Source organism: Linderina pennispora, assembly GCF_002104995.1.
Source record: "Linderina pennispora strain ATCC 12442 chromosome Unknown DL89scaffold_9, whole genome shotgun sequence".
Taxonomy (NCBI): domain Eukaryota; kingdom Fungi; phylum Kickxellomycota; class Kickxellomycetes; order Kickxellales; family Kickxellaceae; genus Linderina; species Linderina pennispora.
In genome coordinates, this window is record NW_024468257.1 from 119,116 (window position 1) to 136,736 (window position 17,621).

Below are 17,621 nucleotides of genomic sequence, written 5' to 3' on the forward strand. Positions count from 1 at the left end.
AATCAGCACGAAATGCGCTGTTGTTTTTCTGTTCTTTAGCGTGACAATCGAGGTCGACACTTGCAGGGACATGCATGTCAGCAATGTATTTTTAGCCCACCGCCTTTTAAACCGCGATAGCTACACTGAGAGATTAGCCCAGAACCAGGCCATATCAATAATAGCTTGAGCAGCCTGCAGGCTCACAGCCGGCGGGGGCTACCGACTGCCGACTGCTCTTTGCTGGCCAGCACCGAGCTGCGCGACCTCTGCGGCGTAGCCGCCAGCGACTGAGCGCCAGGAATGCGCATGGCGACGTTGGTCTCAACAGGCGCATCAGTCAGATACAGCCTCAGCTTCTCGTCGGGTACCTCGAGGTGCGACATCTGCTCGCTCATCTCGACAGCTGCCAGGCGCACCATGTACTCCAGCAGGCTCAAGATGCACTTCCGCCACTCTTGCGCCAGGAATTCGACTGGCCGCGCCAGGTCTGCATACTCCAAGTCCTGCGACCCCACTATTGGGCCGCTGTTTACATCAGCACCTGCCCCAATGCTGCAAGATGACTCGAGAGCATCGCCTAGGGCGTCGATCTTTTCCGATGACGACGCTGGCGACGGCTCGGCAGAGTCGTCCTCAGAGTCGCTGTCGCTCTCCGAGCCGTCAGGTGCATCGTCGGCCTCGTCCAGCACCTCCAGCGCGTACCACTTGTCAACCTGCGACTCTCGGATGGTCTGTGCGTCTTCTTCGCCTTCGTCGCTCTCACCATCGTAATTTCTGCCTGCTCCGGTCTGGAAATGCACCACCAGCACTGGCGAGTTCGACTCCTCGATGTTGAGCAGCGAGCCCGCCGACGTATAGTGCATGTTGGCAATGCTGTCCAGTCGCATGCGCATGACTCGCCCGGGCTTCACCGTGCTGCCCGCCGCCAGAGTAACCTTGTCACTGGCTTCCTCGTCCTCGTGGTACCTGCCGTCATTCAGATCCTCAATGATCCGCAGCTCGTACTGCAGTGCATCAGCCGCCTCCTTATCATCGGCCGGCACCCGCCACAGCTCCGCCTGGCACTTTGCGTATTCCTCCTTCCACGTGAAGTCGTTCCGTGTCTTTGGTCTCACAGAGCCCACAAACAGGCTATACAGCCTCAGTGAAAACGGCTCACCCACCAGCACCTCCTTCTTCGCCCTGTTCGCCTCAAACCGGCCCGTCGTCCGGGACAACAGTACTGATGCCTGCATCAGCCGCCCCGGTGACACGCCTGCTGGCATCGCTCCGCCCAAGTGCGCTCCCTGATGTCGTCAGCGCCAAATTCAGCAGCGGTACAGCTTCCTCAATCTTAGCCAGCAAGCTATTCAAGTCACTCGTGATGCTCTGACCTTAGCTCCGCCCGCTTTGCTCCTGCCGCTTCCAGCCTTTCTAGCTTTTCGCTAAACTTCACAATATCCCGCCGCAGCCCATGCGTCAGCTGCAAAACGCTCGTCATCGTCGAGTGCCCGCGCGCTGCGATGATCTCGATCAGGTCGATGGCTGGCGTCACAATGCGCAGCTTGGAGGCAAAGCGGGAGCGTAGTTGATCCAGCTCGGATGGCCCCTTGGAGGAGAGCTCTGGCAGGCTCTTGACGTATTCGGTGACGCGCTTCATAGCGATCGAACTGGCAGCACCGAATGCTGCCTTGCCGACCAGCTTGACGGTTTGCATGGCAAGGCTGGAAAAGAGTTCGTCCATTTGAGGGTGGCTGAATTGGGGTGTTAGAGTACAGGAAAATGTCGTGCATTAGGACAACAAGGACCGAAGCGGCTGCATCGCGAACCAGCACCAGCCGGCTTGTCGTAAACAAAGCAGATGCTGTGATCAAAATCACTCTGGGTGCGGCTCAAATCTATCACGCCTTTGTTGCTTTCGCGTTGCTTGTGTCTCTAGCCCCTGCTTCCTATTTTTGCTTTTTCATTTACGTTCCAATGGCTACCAGCCGCGCAATTACCGAGGCGGTAGAGCAGCTGCTAGACAGCGACCTGTGCGACTCTGCGCTGCAGCTGGCCGAGCTTGAATGCACGCCGCGCCTGGCCGACCCTACTCTGCCAATAGCCGAGCGGCTGCAGTTGCTCGATACTCTCAGCAAAAGCCAGCAAAGCAACAGGCACTATCGCCGTGCGCTAATGACCCTAACAAAGTTTGTCTCTGGCCCCGCCCGTGCCCAACTGTCCCGCGACCAGCTCGAAGGCGTGGCGCGCGACATCGCCAATATCCGCTGGCAGCTGAAGGAGTACGACATGTGCCTTGCGCAGCTGCGTCAGATCCCCACAAAGCACAGGCGTGTGCAAGACATTGCACGGATGGCAAAATGTGCGGCACTGGTGAATAGCCCGGATGCTGCAGACCTGCACGAAGCGCTGCTGGAAGCCCAGCCGAATGCTGTCGAGGCGTATGCATATCTGAATTCGGCGAGGGGGACTGCTGAGCGGCCAACACCATATATAGGCCGATGGCAATGCGTACCATGATGTGAAGAGCCTGACGGTTGCAAACAGCCTGGTTGCAAGGCTTGCCTATGCGGAGGCGATCAAGGAGTTCCAAAAGATGCTGAGGAGACACCGGGACTCAGCACCGCTCCTGGCGCAGCAGGCAACCTGCCACTATATGCTGAACGATGTGAGGAAGGCGCGGGACACTGTACGAGAAGGCGCTGCTGGTGGATCCATCGCTGATGCTCGAGATGGGAACATATTCAGACCTGCTGCAGTCGTGCGACCAAGACGCATACTCCGTGTACCAGCTTGGCACCGAGTTGCTCAAGACCGACGAGACACGGCCCGAGGGCTGGGTGGCCATGGCGCGGTATCTGATGATGGCTGGCCAAATGCAGGAGGCGCTGGCAATTGTGTGGAAGGCGCAGACGCTGGCTCCCGATTCAGCCGATGCATTCTACGCCGAAGGAGCCATCCAAATGGCATCGGAGTGCCCCGAAGAAGCTGCCGAGGCGTATCTGAAAGCACACAGCCTGAGGCGCAGTGCTCTGACATACCGCGGTATAATGGATGCGTATTTGCAGTGTGGGCGGTACAAGGACGCGTTTGTTGTCGCCAAGGAAGCGGCAGAGCTGATGCCGAACCATGCAGGCACCCTGGCCATGATCGGTCGAGTCCTGTCACACAGCCCCGAGAGCTACGACAGGGCTGTTGCTCTGCTGAAGTCGGCGCTTCAGATTGACCGGCGGTGTGCCGGATGCTGTCGAAGCGCTAGCATCGCTGTACGGGTCGACTGGGCAGCACTCCGAAGCCATTGCCATGATGGAAAAGTTTCTGCCCGAGAACGAGTCCGACGCACTGTACACAGTGTACGCCGACATCCTGACGCTGGCCAACGAGCTGCCGAGAGCAGCAGGAAACCTATGCGGTGGCACTGGATATGAATCCAAACAACGAACGAGCACGGATTGGGCTAGATCGTGTGGACCGCTTGATGCATCCAGATACAGAGAGGACCCAAGAGGAGCTTGATGATGAGATTGGCGAGCCGATCGACGAGCCTTTGCCGCCGAGCGACCAGGACGATATGATGCTGGCCATGATGCGCGAGGAGCAGGGCTCGCCACTCGGCCGCAGTTTTACCGATAGCGATGTGCTGTAGCCGGTGCACCCCATATGTCTGTGAGTGGCCACTACAGAGGGCATTGCTTACGCTTGTAATATATGATGGAGATGGCTTCGACATTTCGTCTTGCTGCTACTTATAATGCCAGAGCCATATCTTTACCAATACCATATCTCGGATAATGCTATTCAGACGCAGTGCCTGGCCATGCGGCTCGCCCGAGGAAGATGGCAATTTTTACAAGTCTGTCAAATGGTCGCCCGATGGGACATCGCTGGCCGCGCATGCCGAGGACAACGCATTACACATATACAACGTCTGCGATATAGTGGATAGCATTGCGCAGGGCAGCGTCTCGGCAGATACAGAGTGCCGACAGATATCGCCAGCCTGCTGCAATCCCACATGCCGAACGCTTCATTGATTTCTCGTGGTACCCATACATGCACCACGCCACACCGTCTACCTGCTGCCTTGTGGAATCAACACGCGACCACCCACTGCACTTGCGCGACACCAACTACGGGTCTGTACGCGCACACTACGCGGCCTACGACTCGAAGGAGGTTCTAATGACCGCCAACTGCACACTTATTCTCGCCTGACGGTAGCCGCATATACGCCGGATATCAAAGGAGCATCGGGAGTGTTTGATACTCAACGCGCCGGATTGCCCATCTCCCTGGATAGCACCTCTCCAACACGACGCAGCAAAGACGGGGTGCGCGGGATAATCTCCTGCCTTGCCTTTTCGCCGACGTCGCAAGTGCTTGCATGCGGGTCGTTCAGCGGCCAGATAAGTCCTGCGCTCTGCAGACTCCACCTACAGCTTCTGTATGGCCTGTGCCAGCTGAATATGCCGGTCCAGGGTGTTGCCCATCTGCAGTGGTCGCCTAACGGCATGCTTTTGTGGGCAGCGCCGCGGCAGTCACGACATATTGTTGCCTGGGACGTGCGGGATTTGCGTGGGCCCGTACGCAGTCGTTGAACGCCCGGCAACGACACAGCAGAGGATGGCGTTTGACTTTGACAGCCATGGGCAGGTTCCTTGTTGCCTGGACAGATGGATGGCTCGCTGGCATTCCATGACATATGTGGGCTGGACAGCGCCGAGGACAGAGGCGTGGCAAGGGTTCCTGGCCCATGACGACTTGGTTGCTGGGGTTGCATGCCATCCGCACTACGCACTGCTGGCGACAGGCTGCGGGCCAGCGCAGGTTTTCCGACTATGGTGACGACGAGGCTGCGGCGGCGGGGCGTAGCGTGTGCTCGCCCAGCCTCAAACTTTGGTCGCTGGGCGCCCAGTATTTTGAGCGCGAAATCCAGGCTTAAAATATTTTCCAGCTAGACTCTCTCCTCTCGTTCTCGTTTCTCGTTTGTTACTATAGCTCCCTCCTTTACATTCTGCTCCTTGCAAGACTTGCAGCCCTCATTTCGTCGCAATTATGACCGTGGAAAGCGTTACAGAGGTACAGAGAAGGATGCCAGCAAAGCCCCTGTCTTCGCAGCTCTCTAGACAGCCAAGGGCGCATACTGGAGTCGCACAGTAACACGCTGGTTGAAATTTGCATGCATTTCACAGGTCGCTAAGAGCCAGCTTTCGCCCTGTAGCCAATGCCTCCAAATGACCTGACGCGGCTTAGCCAGTTCATGGCCGACTGCATGAGCATAGGTGCCTTGAAGGTAAGACAGCGACATTCTGTTGTTTTCCAGCAGCCCCTGCTAGTCACAGGGTCAGCTGAGAGACCAAGCACTGGCAGCTTATTGCGGTGTATTTTGTCTGCTTGTAGGGCTTTGCACATTTTACAATGTATATTCGCAGCCGTGAGGAGGTCATAATGCGTATCTACCGCCGCGATGGAGTGTCCAAGCAGACTAAACCGCCAGTCTCGAGCCTAACCATATGCGATTACGTGTAAGTGCATGCCAGGCATGAGCTGCGTGATATGCGGTGGCACTGAATGCCTACCCTGATAGCAAAACCCTAATGCCTATCCTATCCCGGAAAACTCTAATTGTAGCGACAAGATCCAGGCCACCGATGAGACAAAGCAAATGTGAGTTGCCCCAGGCACATTGGGTGCTGCATGAGCTGCATGAACCTATCCCCTCCCAAAATGAGATGCATGCATTTGCGTGCAAGTCAATATCCCGCAACAATGTGTTTTTGCTCAATGTGCTCACCCACAGGGGATGTATCTGTAGGATGAATGAGGCCAAGAAAGACATGGAGCAGCCGTTTGACATGTCAGACAAGAACCTCGAAGGACGATAAGGACGGGATCAGCTTCATGCTTGCCGGTTACCCGCGGTACCGGTGTCCGTATGTCTGGCCCAAGACGGACCACGAATCGCTCCTACATACTGGCCGCAACCAGCGCCTGGGGCGCGACCTGCCGCTGAAGATGGAGACTGGTTGAGACGTGGCGGGTGTTTGACATCCGGCCCTGGGATATTTTGGTAGAGCTCATAGTTACTGCGGTGAACCCACCCCCGGAGAACCCGTTCCTGGTAGGACCACGACTACTTCGATGCACTGCCAATCGAGGAACGTGTGGTAGTGACTGGCGCGATGCTGGAGTTCCAGCGCCGGATCTACCTGAGACACTACTACTTCAGCAACATGGTGTTGGATGACATCAAGAAGCTGCAGCATAGGCACTTCCGCGACATCAACACACTGCGCGAGTACCAAGCAGTCCTATGTCATTCCGTGAAACAAAGTCGTGAGCTAATAGCGGCGCACATGTCTAATACACTGTTGTTATTACATTTGTTCCCAAAAGTGTGGCGATGTAAATGATCTGTGGTATTTACTCCTGGATGCCTTTGACAGCAAACGACAAAGATACCCCATCGATTAAATGGTTCATTCCTGTCACTGTTCCCTCGACAGCTTGCTGCCGCTGCACGCTCAAGTTCGTTTCTGCAACCATGCAGTGCATGTTGCAAGACGCTTCCATATGTGACAGCGTTCTGTTTATCAGAAGTGGATCGTGGCGTCATGCTGCGGAGTGGCAATCAGCTTTGAGATCATACTCTGCAGCTCAGCACTGCTCATCTGGCTCAGATCCAGTCGCACCGGCTTTGGTGAACACACGGTCCGTGAGCATGGTGGGGTCCTTCTCGTTGGCATTGTCGACTTCATCCACACGGTTGGACAAAAAACTTGACAACAACTGCTCTGACCATTCGAAATTGTGCCGATTTTGCTGCTTGCTGTGGCCGCTGCTGTTGTTGCGAGCTATCAGCCACGGCCGACTCAACGCCAGAGACAAGGACCATGGAGGAGCATATCGATATCGGCTGCTGGAATTGACACTGTTGCTAGATGTGTTCGAGGCGGATTGTTGGTTAGGCGCTTTGGTGACTGAGTGATCCCAGCGTCTGGAAGTTGCTCCTGAGACATTCGAGGACGAGCATCGTATGCTGTTCGAAGTGTCATTCAACTGTTGCAGATGGGCAAAGCGAGATCGTAGGTTCGCCCAACCGCTCTATTTGGCCCAGCAACCTCTGCACTCCACTGAATTTGTAACCGGATGGTTGGTTGCTGGCCTGTGATACGGGTTGCTCATTGCTCATCTCTGTAGCATGCTTAGGCGCAGGGTCAATGACGATACCCTCAGATTCAGGGTGCGCTGGTCCTGGCTATGCCATGGCTCTACGCTAAACTGCCTAGCTGCGTTTCCAGTGTTCCACATCTGGTGACTTGCGCCGTTGTAGGAGTCGAGCAAGAATTGGCGCGGCGGGCCCATCGACGCATCAACCGACATTCTTCTGAAATCCATGTCTCTCGACTGTTGGCTGCTGCTGGTGTGGATCCCCGACAAGTGCATTGACCATCGAAATCGCCGGTCCATTTGCCCGGGGATTGGCCTGCTCCAACGTCCGGTAATGGTCGCTCTCAACCATCTTGAGATCTGGTGGGCTATAGGTGGTCTGTTTGATCACGTCATTGAAGAACCCGTGCAGCTTGCTGTACGTATACGTGAACCCCACATATGAAGCTGCAACGAGGCACGATCCATGGGTCTGGGTCGTTCTCGTGCTCAATCAGCAGCTCCGAGTCGCCATCCTCGCTGGTACCGCTGGACTTGTTGGCTGTCAGCAGCCGCTGCTTCTTGCGCAGGTTAAACACGTGGTGCAGCACTGTGATAGTAGCGCTATTAAAATGGTAGTACTGGTCAGCCGCAACAAGCATCTTCAGGTGGACTTCAAGGTCGCGCCTCGACTGCTCGGCAATCGCGCTATCGTCGCACAATGCTGCATTGACATGGATGGAAGGCTCCTTGAACAGACCAGATTCCAACATGCGGGCCCCAATACTCAGCAGACAAAGACTCCATTGCCCAGCGAATAACGTCAGCTTGCTTATGTGCTGCCTCAATGCACACCGCTTTGGCTCGCTGAATCATCTCTGGGACTGATCTTTTCATAGGTATATGACGGCAGTTCGGAGCGATACAGGATGATCTTGGCACCGTAGTACATGATGTGCAGGTCAAAGTAAATTGAGTAGATGTTAGTTGTGCCACTAGCACCGTCGCCCAGGTTTGCGTAGCCGCTGAGCAGCCATTCCGTGCGCGGCGGGAACTCCAAGTACGGAACGAAGCGCCCGCGGATGGACTCCAGCTCCTTGTCGAGTGCATCGAAAGTGGCGCGGCGGGACAGATCCGATGGGCGCACAGGTCTCCTTCTGCGATTCGCAAACTCGGCAATGCGTCCGCCAATCCGGTACATCTCAACGACCATCCACCAGTAGTCGGGGATTTGTGCAGGCAGCTCGTTCTCATCTGGAATTATGCCCATTATCCAGTTGTAGTCGCGGCTCGGCAGATTGACTACGATGTCGTCGTCGTGCACGGTTGCTGGCCGTGATGCGACGATCACCGACACTCGCTCTCCACAATAAACATACCACCATAGCCTCCGGCGCCATTCAGCTTCAGCCCAGCAGCGCGAGCTGCCGTTCGAGTTCTCGTTAAAATCCTCCTCATCAATTAAATGCAGGCGGCATCTCTGGGCAAGCCGTGTAGCCATCCCTATAATTTGAACCCCCGAGCTGAAAAGGACATTAGCAGATTGCACCATATGCAAGATGGCGAGGCATTATAAAGCGCATATATGAAGATACGATTGACAAAGCTGTAATAGCAGCCAGATGCCTTCTACTGTCACCATTGTTGGTCACGAACAGAAGCTGCATAGTTGATATTGGCTGTCATGGCGCAAAATGTGCAGTTTTTTTAGAGACAGATGTTGCACCAAGACATGAGCACTGCACACGACACGATGAAAACATGTTAGCTTGCTTGCTCGTCTTAATGTTAGCGCTACCATTGAGATAGTAGTATTTTGCTTACCATTGTATGTCCATGCCGATTCGCCACGTCCACAACCCCACTCATATGTCGATAGCATCATAAGACATTCAACCACATTAGGGCTAGGTCGATCGACCAGGCCGGAGATGAGCTCGGCCGATCGCTCGGCAAAAGCACGGCCCGCATTGTATTTGGGCGAGCACACGAATTCAGGGCGACTGCTGAAACGCGCCCCCAGAGCAATGATTGCACAGATGGTAAATTCAGGTAGCTCTCCCGAGCGAAAGCGTTCAATTTGCAGCCTCATTGTGGTCGGGGGCGCCATCGGCGTGACTTGCTTGACCACAAACCCTATCATCTCCTCAATGATGTCTGGCGAAGGCAGCTTGAGAGCTGGGCGTTGGCTGCATAGCTCGTGCGGAATTCTCTGATCGACGGGCAGGTAAATTTGCGCACTATTCTGGACGAGGGGCGAAGTGCAGCCCTGTGTCACATCCATTGCCAAGCTGGTAGGGAGAATCCGCTCGATGAGCGGCTGCAGAATCCGCTCCATACACTCGATGCGCTGCTCCAGGTTGCCAACAGCACTGCGACGTCTGCGTCTCTTGCGGACCAGTGGGCTGTAGTGGCAAGCCAGCCTCATATTCTTGCACTGCCAGCACAAGGGCTTCGTGCTATCGCACTTTATTTTCTTGCGCCGGCAGCTGTCACATGCTTGCAGTAAGCGCTGCTGCTTGCGGGATTCAGTGTCGTCATGCTCATCCATCTTGTCGCTGCCATTATCAATAACACTCTCGCTGTACTGCTGCCTAATGTCAGCGTCTGGGTCCTCGGACGAGATCATGAGCGACGATGGTGTGATTTTGCGACTGGCCATTTGTATTCGTTCACGCAGTGGACTGGCTTGTCGTTTCAACCGTAACAAAATGGCAAAAAAATATTAAGAAGAGTATGCAGAATGTGTAGCGATAATGTGTGATAACGTATGCTTTTGCTGGGCTAAGAGAAAGAACGAGAGAAGGAAAGCGCTACTGGCAGAGTGGACAGCATGTCTCGTAGAAAAAGTGGATAAAGATTGGTTGATATGGACCAAGGGGGAAAGGGAAAACGCATGCCCCGGATCGCCAGAGTGACGCTGCCGAAGCTTCTTTGGCACGTCGCTAGATCCCATGCAATAAAGCCCGCACGGCCAAAGATAACATATTGCTTTTGCTCCATATTCAGATTGTGGATTTGTTTGATTCCGCCAATCCCAGGCGCCGGCACCAGTAGCGATGCTGAGGTCAAACCCTTGGGCCAGTGGAACGGCGATGGACGCTCTGGCTACGTTGCCGATAATGGACGGTCAGGCACCTGGGCTGCATCGAACCAACGATGCGACATTGCGCCTAGCTAGGACATGGCCATATAGCAAATTTCTGTCGCTTTCTCCCTCGCTCTTTTGTCCCTTGTTTTATTAGGATCCTCCCAAATGCTTCCAGCCTTTCCAAAAAAAAGCACCTACACCAACTAGAGGAAAAGTATACTTGAGTATGTGCTAACAGTGTAGCTTGCCAGACAGTGGAACTCCAGCGTAAAGGCAGCTATGACGAGACTACACCTTGTCCTGATATCACTCCCTGGTTACTATGTGGGCATCCGCTAGGAAATGTCGGCGCATATCACACAGTCGCTAGTCTTCGTTGCTGAGTCTCTGCATTATTCCACATGCCTGTGACCTAAATATTTTCATTGGAATACTTTCTCATCTCGAATAACATTTGCGCTAACCTGATATATCCTGGCAACACTGCGGAAGGGCACCCCAGCCGTGCTTGGGTGGCACACACAAGTCAACACATATACTGCAATACATGAAATGAAAAATCAAGGAGATGGCTAATATATCGGAGTAGCAAGGGCTTGGGACAACAGGGGATAACATGACAGCCTTCCAAAAAAAGCATATCATTGAGACTGTTTCACACAGAATCCAAAATCACAGCTGGTAGGAACAAAAAGCAAGTGCACTGTTTGACACAACGTGCACATCTAACCTAGCTCACATTTAGAGCATATTTAAAAGAGAAGGGAAAAGGAATAGAAAGACAAAGAAAGTAGGACGGAGGGGGACACGTAGACAACCCTTTTTATGTACCACTGACATGTCCCTTGGCACCCTCTGCATTCTCCAGTCAATAAGAGCCAGCGAAATGTGGGGTTTGGCCACACTACTTACGGCAGTGCCCCCTAGAGGGCAGCTTCAGCTCAACTGCGGACATAATTGATGGTAAAATCCTAATGCACTGCAACTTGTGCATTCATTGTTCATGTTCGTTCATGGAACTGTATTTGGAAAAATAGGGTGCTTGCCAGTGCTGCAGATCAACTCATCTGTCAGTTACTCCTGGACTATTGGAATGGGCTGAGCCACCCAGAAATGCAATTGGCTCTCGAGAAAGCCCGTACTGTTTCGCATACTGTAGAGCCTCCCTGTCCTCCCTTGTCTATGTGCAAAGCGCACTTTCGCCTACGTCGTGACAGAGCACTCTCGCAGATAGACATGGGTTGACAGCACATGCCAAATTGGCACAACAGCACCAGTTGGAGCCATTGTTCTGCCAAGCGCTTGGCAGCTGAGAGGCTCCCGAAATGGGAATATCTGCGGGATACTTTATCTGCCCGCATGAATATCCAGACCAAGCAGAGTAGCCATGCAAATAGCTACAATATATATCTCCACTATGCTGCCAACCATCACGTATCATTCAACAGTCCAGGGTCAGGATGCAGAGTTATATATGGAAACTGGTTAATAAAATTGGAAATGAAATGAAGAAAATGTCAACAAGATCGAGGCAATTGCAGTATAAGACATACAGAATGAAAGAGAGTTCTAAGAGCAATGGAAATAAATGATTAATGGTGAGTGTCATTCTTGCTGGCAGTGGTAGACGAGCCATTGGGAAGGAGTTGCATCTCAGTGCCGGCGCTCGCCAAATGCTGCTGCTGCTGTCCTCCAGAGACGCTTCCGCAACACTGAAAGCCGGCTGCAAAGTAGTGGCGTATGCTGTGGCATTCTGAGTTACTGAGGTTGACGTTGCTTCGTGCTGTGGCGACGTCATCAGCTGCGAGATCATAGTCTGCAACTCGGAGCTGCTCATATGGCTCAGCTCTTGCTGTGCAGAAGTTGCCGACACGCTCGATGTTTGCACGCCAGATGTCTGGTGACTGATACAGCCAAGTCCGCTCATCTGGTTTGCCAGCGCTGCCGACAGCCATTGCTCCGAGACCGCTGAATGCTGCTGCTGTTGCTGCTGCTGCTGCTGCTGCTGAGAATGGTCTGTCATGATCGAAGCCAGTCTGGAACTGCTGAGATACATGGCTGTTTTCGACCGATCTGTTATCAGACCCAAGCTGGCTAGCCATCGTCCCAATGCTGGCGGCAAAGCTACTGAGGAATCCATTCACGTCGCTAGCTGGAATCGTTCCGCTGTTGACTGCATTCATGGCAGCAGCTACAGCAGCTGCAGAGGGCGTGCCAGACGCATCATCGATTGTCTGGTTCATGTTGCTGGGCCCAGACACTGCGTTGATAAGCTGAGCGCTATGTGCGCTGTTTGAGTTGCTGCTGAGCTGTTGGAGAAGCACAACACGGGAGCGCAGCTCTTCCAGCCGCTGCAACTGTTCAAGTTGCTGCTGTGTACCTCCGGTTTTGCCATTGGATTGCGCAGACTGTGCAGCAGCGGTAGCATTCAGGCTTCCGCTACTAGCAGACTTGCGGCCACGTCCACTGCTCTTACGCTTTACTGACGTGGTCCGCCGTCCTTGCTGCTGTTGCTGCTGTTGCTGCTGAGGAGCTGCAGAATTAGCAGCGTCGCTGGCGGAATTGAACATTGCACTCGACGGTCGCTTATTGGTCAGCGACGATGCTAGTGCGTTGCCCATCTCGACGTCTTGGTTAGCAGAGGGGGCTGTAGCCAGGTTGTCGGGACTGGATACCATGACGTGGCTCCCCCCGGGAGCGCCACTGGTTGTCGCATTCGGGTCAATAAATTGGCCAACGTGACCAGATCCTGCAGTAAACTGCCCTGCGGCGTTTCCAGTGTTCCACATCTGGTGACTTGCGTCAATGGGCCCGCCGCGCCAATTCTCGTTCGACTCCCACAACGGCGACATCAACCGACATTCTTCTGAAATCCACGTCTCTCGACTGTGGCTGCTGCTGGAGTGGATCTCCAACAAGTGCATTGACCATCGAAATCGCCGGTCCATTTGCCCGGGGATTGGCCTGCTCCAACGTCCGGTAATGGTCGCTCTCAACCATCTTGAGATCTGGTGGACTATAGGTGGTCTGTTTGATCGCATCGTTCAGGAACCCGTGCAGCTTGCTGTACGTATACGTGAATCCCAAGTATGAGCTGCAACGAGGCACGATCCATGGGTCCGGGTCGTTCTCGTGCTCAATCAGCAGCTCCGAGTCGCCATCCTCGCTGATACCGCTGGACCTTGTTGGCTGTCAGCAGCCGCTGTTTCTTGCGCAGGTTAAACACATGGTGCAGCATCGTGATCATCGCCATGTTGAAATGATAGAACTGGTCGGCAGCCACATGCATCTTCAGGTGGACTTCAAGGTCGCGCCTCGACTGCTCGGCAATCGCGCTATCGTCGCACAATGCCGCATTGACATGGATGGAGGCTCCTTGAAGCGACCAGATTCCTATTTTTGGGTCCCAGTACTCGACAGGAACCGACTCCATTGCCCAGCGAATAACGTCAGCTTGCTTATGCGCTGCCTCAATGCACACCGCTTTGGCTCGCTGAATCATCTCGGGGCTGATCTTTTCGTAGGCGTATGACGGCATTTCGGAGCGATACAGGATGATCTTGGCACCGTAGTACATGATGTGTAGATTGAAGTAAATTGCGCAGATGTTGGTCATTCCGTTAGTACCGTCGCCCAGGTTTGCGTAGCCGCTGAGCAGCCATTCCGTACGCGGCGGGAACTCCAAGTACGGAATGAAGCGCCCGCGGATGGACTCCAGCTCCTTGTCGAGTGCATCGAAAGTGGCGCGGCGGGACAGATCCGACGGACGCACAGGTCTCCTTCTGCGATTCGCAAACTCGGCAATGCGCCCGCCAATCCGGTACATCTCAATGGCCATCCACCAGCAGTCGGGGATGCGCGTGGAGAATTGGTTTGGCACCCATGTCTCCTCCATGTTGATATGTGCAGGCTGCTTGTCCTCGTCCGGGATTGTGCCCATTATCCAGTCGTGGTCGTGGCTAGGTAGATTTACCACGCAGTCGTCGTCGTGCACGGTTGCTGGCCGCGATGCCACGACAATGGAGATGCGGTCGCTGCAGTACACGTGCCACCACAGCCGTCGGCGCCATTCTGTATCAGCCCAGCTGCGCGAGTTGCTGCTGGCGTTCTCGTTAAAGTCTTCTTCGTCTACCAGATGCAGGCGGCATCGCTGGGCGAGTCGCGTCGCCATGCCTAAGGCGTTGGGTAAAAATGGGTGTAAATCGTGTGCTTGGCGGAGAATACCACTTGGAAAACACGGGGATTGGCTGGTAGCCCGCATTATTGCATCAGGTAGGAGGATGCCGGAGTAGTCTGGAAAATCGTGACAGGTGGAGGTTTTCAGTTCTGCCAGATGTGCCCGTAAGCTCCGCGGGAGGTAGCAGCAGACATGCAGCAAGGGGTGGTGGTACCTCCCGGTACAACCAAACTGCCGGCCAGGCTGCTTTTCTCGACACAAGGCAACAAGTGCACAACCGCAAATCGCTGGCTCCCTATCTCTCTTGTGCCTGAGCACCATGCATGCACTTTCTCTCCTCTTCCGCGACAGCAAGCGACATGCAGCAAACAAGTTTTACCACGCCAGTCATCTGACAATCGCTGCAATGAAGCAGACGACAACCAATTGGCCAAATATAGAAAAAGAACACACATCTGCTGTCGTTTCCGATGCACTTCGTCCATGCAATCGTTTGTAGTGCATCGAGTAGCAGGATGAGCGTCACGAAAGAGCCAGCTGCGTGCATGGGGATGCTGCTGTCTGTCTGCCACATCCAATCCAACGGAGGCATTTCTCCCGCTGCGGTGTTTGAGATATCTTCTGCCGTCCCAAGCAGAACACAGCTTTGCTGGCCAGAGACTTTCTGGAATGAAGTACCAGGCGACCCAGCTTGCAGATGCAGTCTTGTCGGCCTGCCTTCGTCTTTGCAAATGTATCCGCAAGGTTGGCCAATGCACAATCATATGTCAAAAACCACTTACCAGTGTAGGTCCACGCTGATTCGCCCCGGCCACAGCCCCATTCGTAAAACGACAGCATAATCAGGCACTCGACGACGTCTGGATCTGGCCTGTCAACGAGACCGGAGATGAGCTCGGCCGAGCGCTTTGCGTACTCGCGCCCCGCGTTGTATTTGGGCGTACACATGAACTCTGGGCGGTTGCTGAAGCGCGCTGCCAGCGCAATGATCGCGCAAATGGTAAACTCTGGGAGCTGCCCCGAGTGGAATCGCTTGAGCTGGCGCACCCACGAGACCGGCGGAGCCATCGGCGTGATCCGCGTGATCGCAATCTCCATCATCTCCTCGATAATGTGCGGCGGCGGCAGCTGGAACGCCGGGTGGATAGTCACCGGCGGCTGCAGGCCAAACGACGGCTGGCGGTAGTACGGCTCGCGCGGAATACCCTGGGCGCCAGGCTGTGGAATGTATATCTGCTGCTGCGGCTGGATGAACGGAGCAAAGCCCGGCGCAAACTGGTTCTGGATTGGGCCCACGACCGGGTCTGTCGGCGACAGGCGCTCGACCAGCGGCTGCAGCATCTGCTCCATCGACTCGAGCCGCTCCTCTAGCTTCTCAATGATGCTTCGACGGACACGCTTCTTGCGCACCAGCGGGCTGTAGTGGCAGGCAAGCTTCATGCGGGTGCAGTGCGAGCACGAGGGCTTGGACCCGTCGCACTTTACCTTCTTGCGTCGGCAGTTGTCGCAGGCCCGCATCAGGCGCGGCTGCTTGTTGGCCTCGTTGTCGTCTTGCTCGTCGGCGTCGCCGGTGTTCTTGTCCTGATCATCGTTGTCGTTGTCGTCCTCAATATCGTTGTCGTCATCGTCGTTGTCGTTGTCGTTGTCGTTGTCGTTGTCAGCTACACTCTCGCTGTACCGCCGCGAGTCACCGACGTGCGGGTCCTCGGACGAGGCTTTTGATGACGACGAAGCGGCTTTATGGCTGGCCACCTGCATTGTTTATAGTGCCAAGAACTCGAGTTTTTGTTTGCTGGCAGCGTGCGTGATATTAATAAAAAGGGTGGCTCGATAGGCGGCAGTAGAATAATCGCGCTTCGGAAGAGATAGGGAGGGAGGCGAGCACAAGATAATGGTAGTCGGGCCGAAGAGTGCACGAGTAGCGAGCAGTAGGGACAATGGGGTAAAAAGGTGCTCACAAGGACAGGTGTTCTATAAGGAGAGTAGGGGTGAGCTGAGCAAGAGCAAAACGAGAGGAGTGAGGAGGAATCCGGGCTGGCTAACGATCTTTTTGAGCCAAGTGCGATTTCATTTCCAGCGAATAAAAGGAAACCATTGGCTTTCTCCGTCGCTGTGGCCAGCGCGCGGGACGAGCGCACACAAAGAAACGAGCAAATCCCCTGGTCGGATTCGAGTGCCTTCTTCGTCCATGTCAATCCGCAAGCGTGACTGGCCATTCCGCACCACCCAAGCTAAAAGGACATTCTTCCGGCTGTGGCCTGGATCCCTGGCTCGGAGCCTGCGATTCGCCCTGCTGCCACACACAAAGCGCTGGACTGTGGTCATCTCGGCTGGCTTGGGTGGTGCGCAGCTCTCTCTTGTGCGACTGGGCGGGAGGGAAAGCAGTGGGGATGGCCCACTGAAGCCTAAACGAGTGACGTGTACCGCACGCGCACCTGGAAGCGCCGGTAGCTAGATCAGGAACTACAGGCTCGTGTGATAAATTATAGCCCGCAGCAGGGAGTTTTTCCGAAATGCGCCAGCCCAGAATCCAGGTCCTTTGCCCCCCTGATCCCGGCCTGTATTGACGTGCGCAGCCAAGCAAAGCGGGGGTGGAGAGGGGCGGCTGGGCATTTAAGCGAACGATCCCCGACGCAGCCAGAGACAGCTGGGCCGCAGCCAGCGCTATGCCTTATTCGGCATACACGCACCGGTGCTGAAGCAATTGCGAATTTCTTGTTCAAATATGGCTGTCAATTTCGCAGGCGCCAGAACGCAGAGTACGAGAAAGCGTATCCGCAAGCATGGCCAATACGCCATCTCCCGCTTTCAGCAGCGCCAGTGTTTTTCAACAACAAACCGATGAAAAGGCGGTGAAAAGAACGGGAAAACGAGGCGTGTAGACTGCTGTCGCGCTGAGCATTCAACAGAGCATCTTGGAGCGCCACCGTCCCCCTTGAGAAAGTATTCGTACCACGCCTCCTGCTTTCGAGGCACTTTATTTCATTTTCGCCTGCAAATGCAGCTTTTTGCGTGGAGAAGCAACCGAGTTCCAGCGCACACCCCCATCCCCCTCCCCATTCACCAACCAAGACATTCTACTATTCTTCCTCTTCTCTCCGTCCCCCTCTCCTTCCCTCCCGTCCGTCCTCGCTGTTTCTTCTCCGCTCTATTCTCCTACTCAGCATTTTGCTCCTTCTATTCTATCAATATCATTCTTCAGCCCACCAAACACCGGGTCTTTGATTTCCCACACTGAAAAAG

The 17,621-nt window shown here is 54.6% G+C and overlaps 8 protein-coding genes across 8 annotated transcripts; 3 read left to right on the forward strand and 5 right to left on the reverse strand.

Moving 5' to 3' along the window:
• Positions 1 to 182: 182 nt before the first annotated feature.
• Positions 183 to 1,705, reverse strand: DL89DRAFT_224629 (Ran-binding-domain-containing protein; the record flags this gene model as incomplete). Its single annotated transcript, XM_040884701.1, has 4 exons — positions 183 to 414; positions 598 to 1,136; positions 1,201 to 1,327; positions 1,356 to 1,705. 4 exons carry the CDS (start codon positions 1,703 to 1,705, stop codon positions 183 to 185), a joined length of 1,248 nt encoding a protein of 415 aa, XP_040742293.1.
• A 233-nt stretch (positions 1,706 to 1,938) lies between these two features.
• On the forward strand, positions 1,939 to 4,903 carry DL89DRAFT_293760 (TPR-like protein; the record flags this gene model as incomplete). The annotated part of the gene is made up of 11 exons (XM_040890425.1): positions 1,939 to 2,394; positions 2,459 to 2,629; positions 2,658 to 3,195; positions 3,221 to 3,373; positions 3,456 to 3,598; positions 3,795 to 3,923; positions 3,961 to 4,137; positions 4,401 to 4,544; positions 4,579 to 4,614; positions 4,693 to 4,734; positions 4,772 to 4,903. 11 exons carry the CDS (start codon positions 1,939 to 1,941, stop codon positions 4,901 to 4,903), a joined length of 2,121 nt encoding a protein of 706 aa, XP_040742294.1.
• A 476-nt stretch (positions 4,904 to 5,379) lies between these two features.
• On the forward strand, positions 5,380 to 6,325 carry DL89DRAFT_293761 (uncharacterized protein; the record flags this gene model as incomplete). The annotated part of the gene is made up of 5 exons (XM_040890426.1): positions 5,380 to 5,486; positions 5,829 to 5,986; positions 6,036 to 6,082; positions 6,120 to 6,259; positions 6,310 to 6,325. The coding sequence occupies 5 exons, from the start codon at positions 5,380 to 5,382 to the stop codon at positions 6,323 to 6,325; spliced, it is 468 nt and encodes a 155-aa protein (XP_040742295.1).
• On the forward strand, positions 6,109 to 7,260 carry DL89DRAFT_178922 (uncharacterized protein). Its single transcript, XM_040883868.1, has one exon. The coding sequence runs from the start codon at positions 6,371 to 6,373 to the stop codon at positions 6,947 to 6,949; it is 579 nt and encodes a 192-aa protein (XP_040742296.1). The 5' UTR covers positions 6,109 to 6,370; the 3' UTR covers positions 6,950 to 7,260.
• On the reverse strand, positions 7,050 to 7,587 carry DL89DRAFT_178737 (uncharacterized protein). Its single transcript, XM_040883866.1, has one exon. The coding sequence runs from the start codon at positions 7,429 to 7,431 to the stop codon at positions 7,150 to 7,152; it is 282 nt and encodes a 93-aa protein (XP_040742297.1). The 5' UTR covers positions 7,432 to 7,587; the 3' UTR covers positions 7,050 to 7,149.
• Positions 7,588 to 7,851: 264 nt separating this feature from the next.
• On the reverse strand, positions 7,852 to 9,875 carry DL89DRAFT_178966 (uncharacterized protein). The gene is made up of 2 exons (XM_040883869.1): positions 8,935 to 9,875; positions 7,852 to 8,613 (listed from the first exon to the last, which is right to left on the reverse strand). Exons 1-2 carry the CDS (start codon positions 9,770 to 9,772, stop codon positions 7,955 to 7,957), a joined length of 1,497 nt encoding a protein of 498 aa, XP_040742298.1. The 5' UTR covers positions 9,773 to 9,875; the 3' UTR covers positions 7,852 to 7,954.
• A 1,786-nt stretch (positions 9,876 to 11,661) lies between these two features.
• On the reverse strand, positions 11,662 to 13,307 carry DL89DRAFT_268342 (uncharacterized protein). The gene is made up of 4 exons (XM_040887887.1): positions 13,058 to 13,307; positions 12,256 to 13,035; positions 11,915 to 12,200; positions 11,662 to 11,891 (listed from the first exon to the last, which is right to left on the reverse strand). The coding sequence occupies exons 1-4, from the start codon at positions 13,199 to 13,201 to the stop codon at positions 11,794 to 11,796; spliced, it is 1,308 nt and encodes a 435-aa protein (XP_040742299.1). The 5' UTR covers positions 13,202 to 13,307; the 3' UTR covers positions 11,662 to 11,793.
• An 8-nt stretch (positions 13,308 to 13,315) lies between these two features.
• On the reverse strand, positions 13,316 to 16,455 carry DL89DRAFT_179021 (uncharacterized protein). Its single transcript, XM_040883870.1, has 2 exons — positions 15,161 to 16,455; positions 13,316 to 14,374 (listed from the first exon to the last, which is right to left on the reverse strand). Exons 1-2 carry the CDS (start codon positions 16,134 to 16,136, stop codon positions 13,338 to 13,340), a joined length of 2,013 nt encoding a protein of 670 aa, XP_040742300.1. The 5' UTR covers positions 16,137 to 16,455; the 3' UTR covers positions 13,316 to 13,337.
• Between the last annotated feature and the right edge of the window lie 1,166 nt (positions 16,456 to 17,621).

Coding starts and splice junctions, on each gene's coding strand:
- DL89DRAFT_178922 (XM_040883868.1), top strand. CDS start 6,371: ATGATCTGTGGTATTTACTCCTGGATGCCTTTGACAGCAAACGACAAA.
- DL89DRAFT_178737 (XM_040883866.1), bottom strand. CDS start 7,431: ATGGACCGGCGATTTCGATGGTCAATGCACTTGTCGGGGATCCACACC.
- DL89DRAFT_178966 (XM_040883869.1), bottom strand. CDS start 9,772: ATGGCCAGTCGCAAAATCACACCATCGTCGCTCATGATCTCGTCCGAG. Junction 8,614..8,934: donor ATCGGCATGGACATACAATG/GTAAGCAAAATA, acceptor TTCAAATTATAG/GGATGGCTACACGGCTTGCC.
- DL89DRAFT_268342 (XM_040887887.1), bottom strand. CDS start 13,201: ATGGTTGAGAGCGACCATTACCGGACGTTGGAGCAGGCCAATCCCCGG. Junction 12,201..12,255: donor GATCGGTCGAAAACAGCCAT/GTATCTCAGCAG, acceptor TCTCAGCAGCAG/CAGCAGCAGCAGCAACAGCA.
- DL89DRAFT_179021 (XM_040883870.1), bottom strand. CDS start 16,136: ATGCAGGTGGCCAGCCATAAAGCCGCTTCGTCGTCATCAAAAGCCTCG. Junction 14,375..15,160: donor ATCAGCGTGGACCTACACTG/GTAAGTGGTTTT, acceptor CCAACGCCTTAG/GCATGGCGACGCGACTCGCC.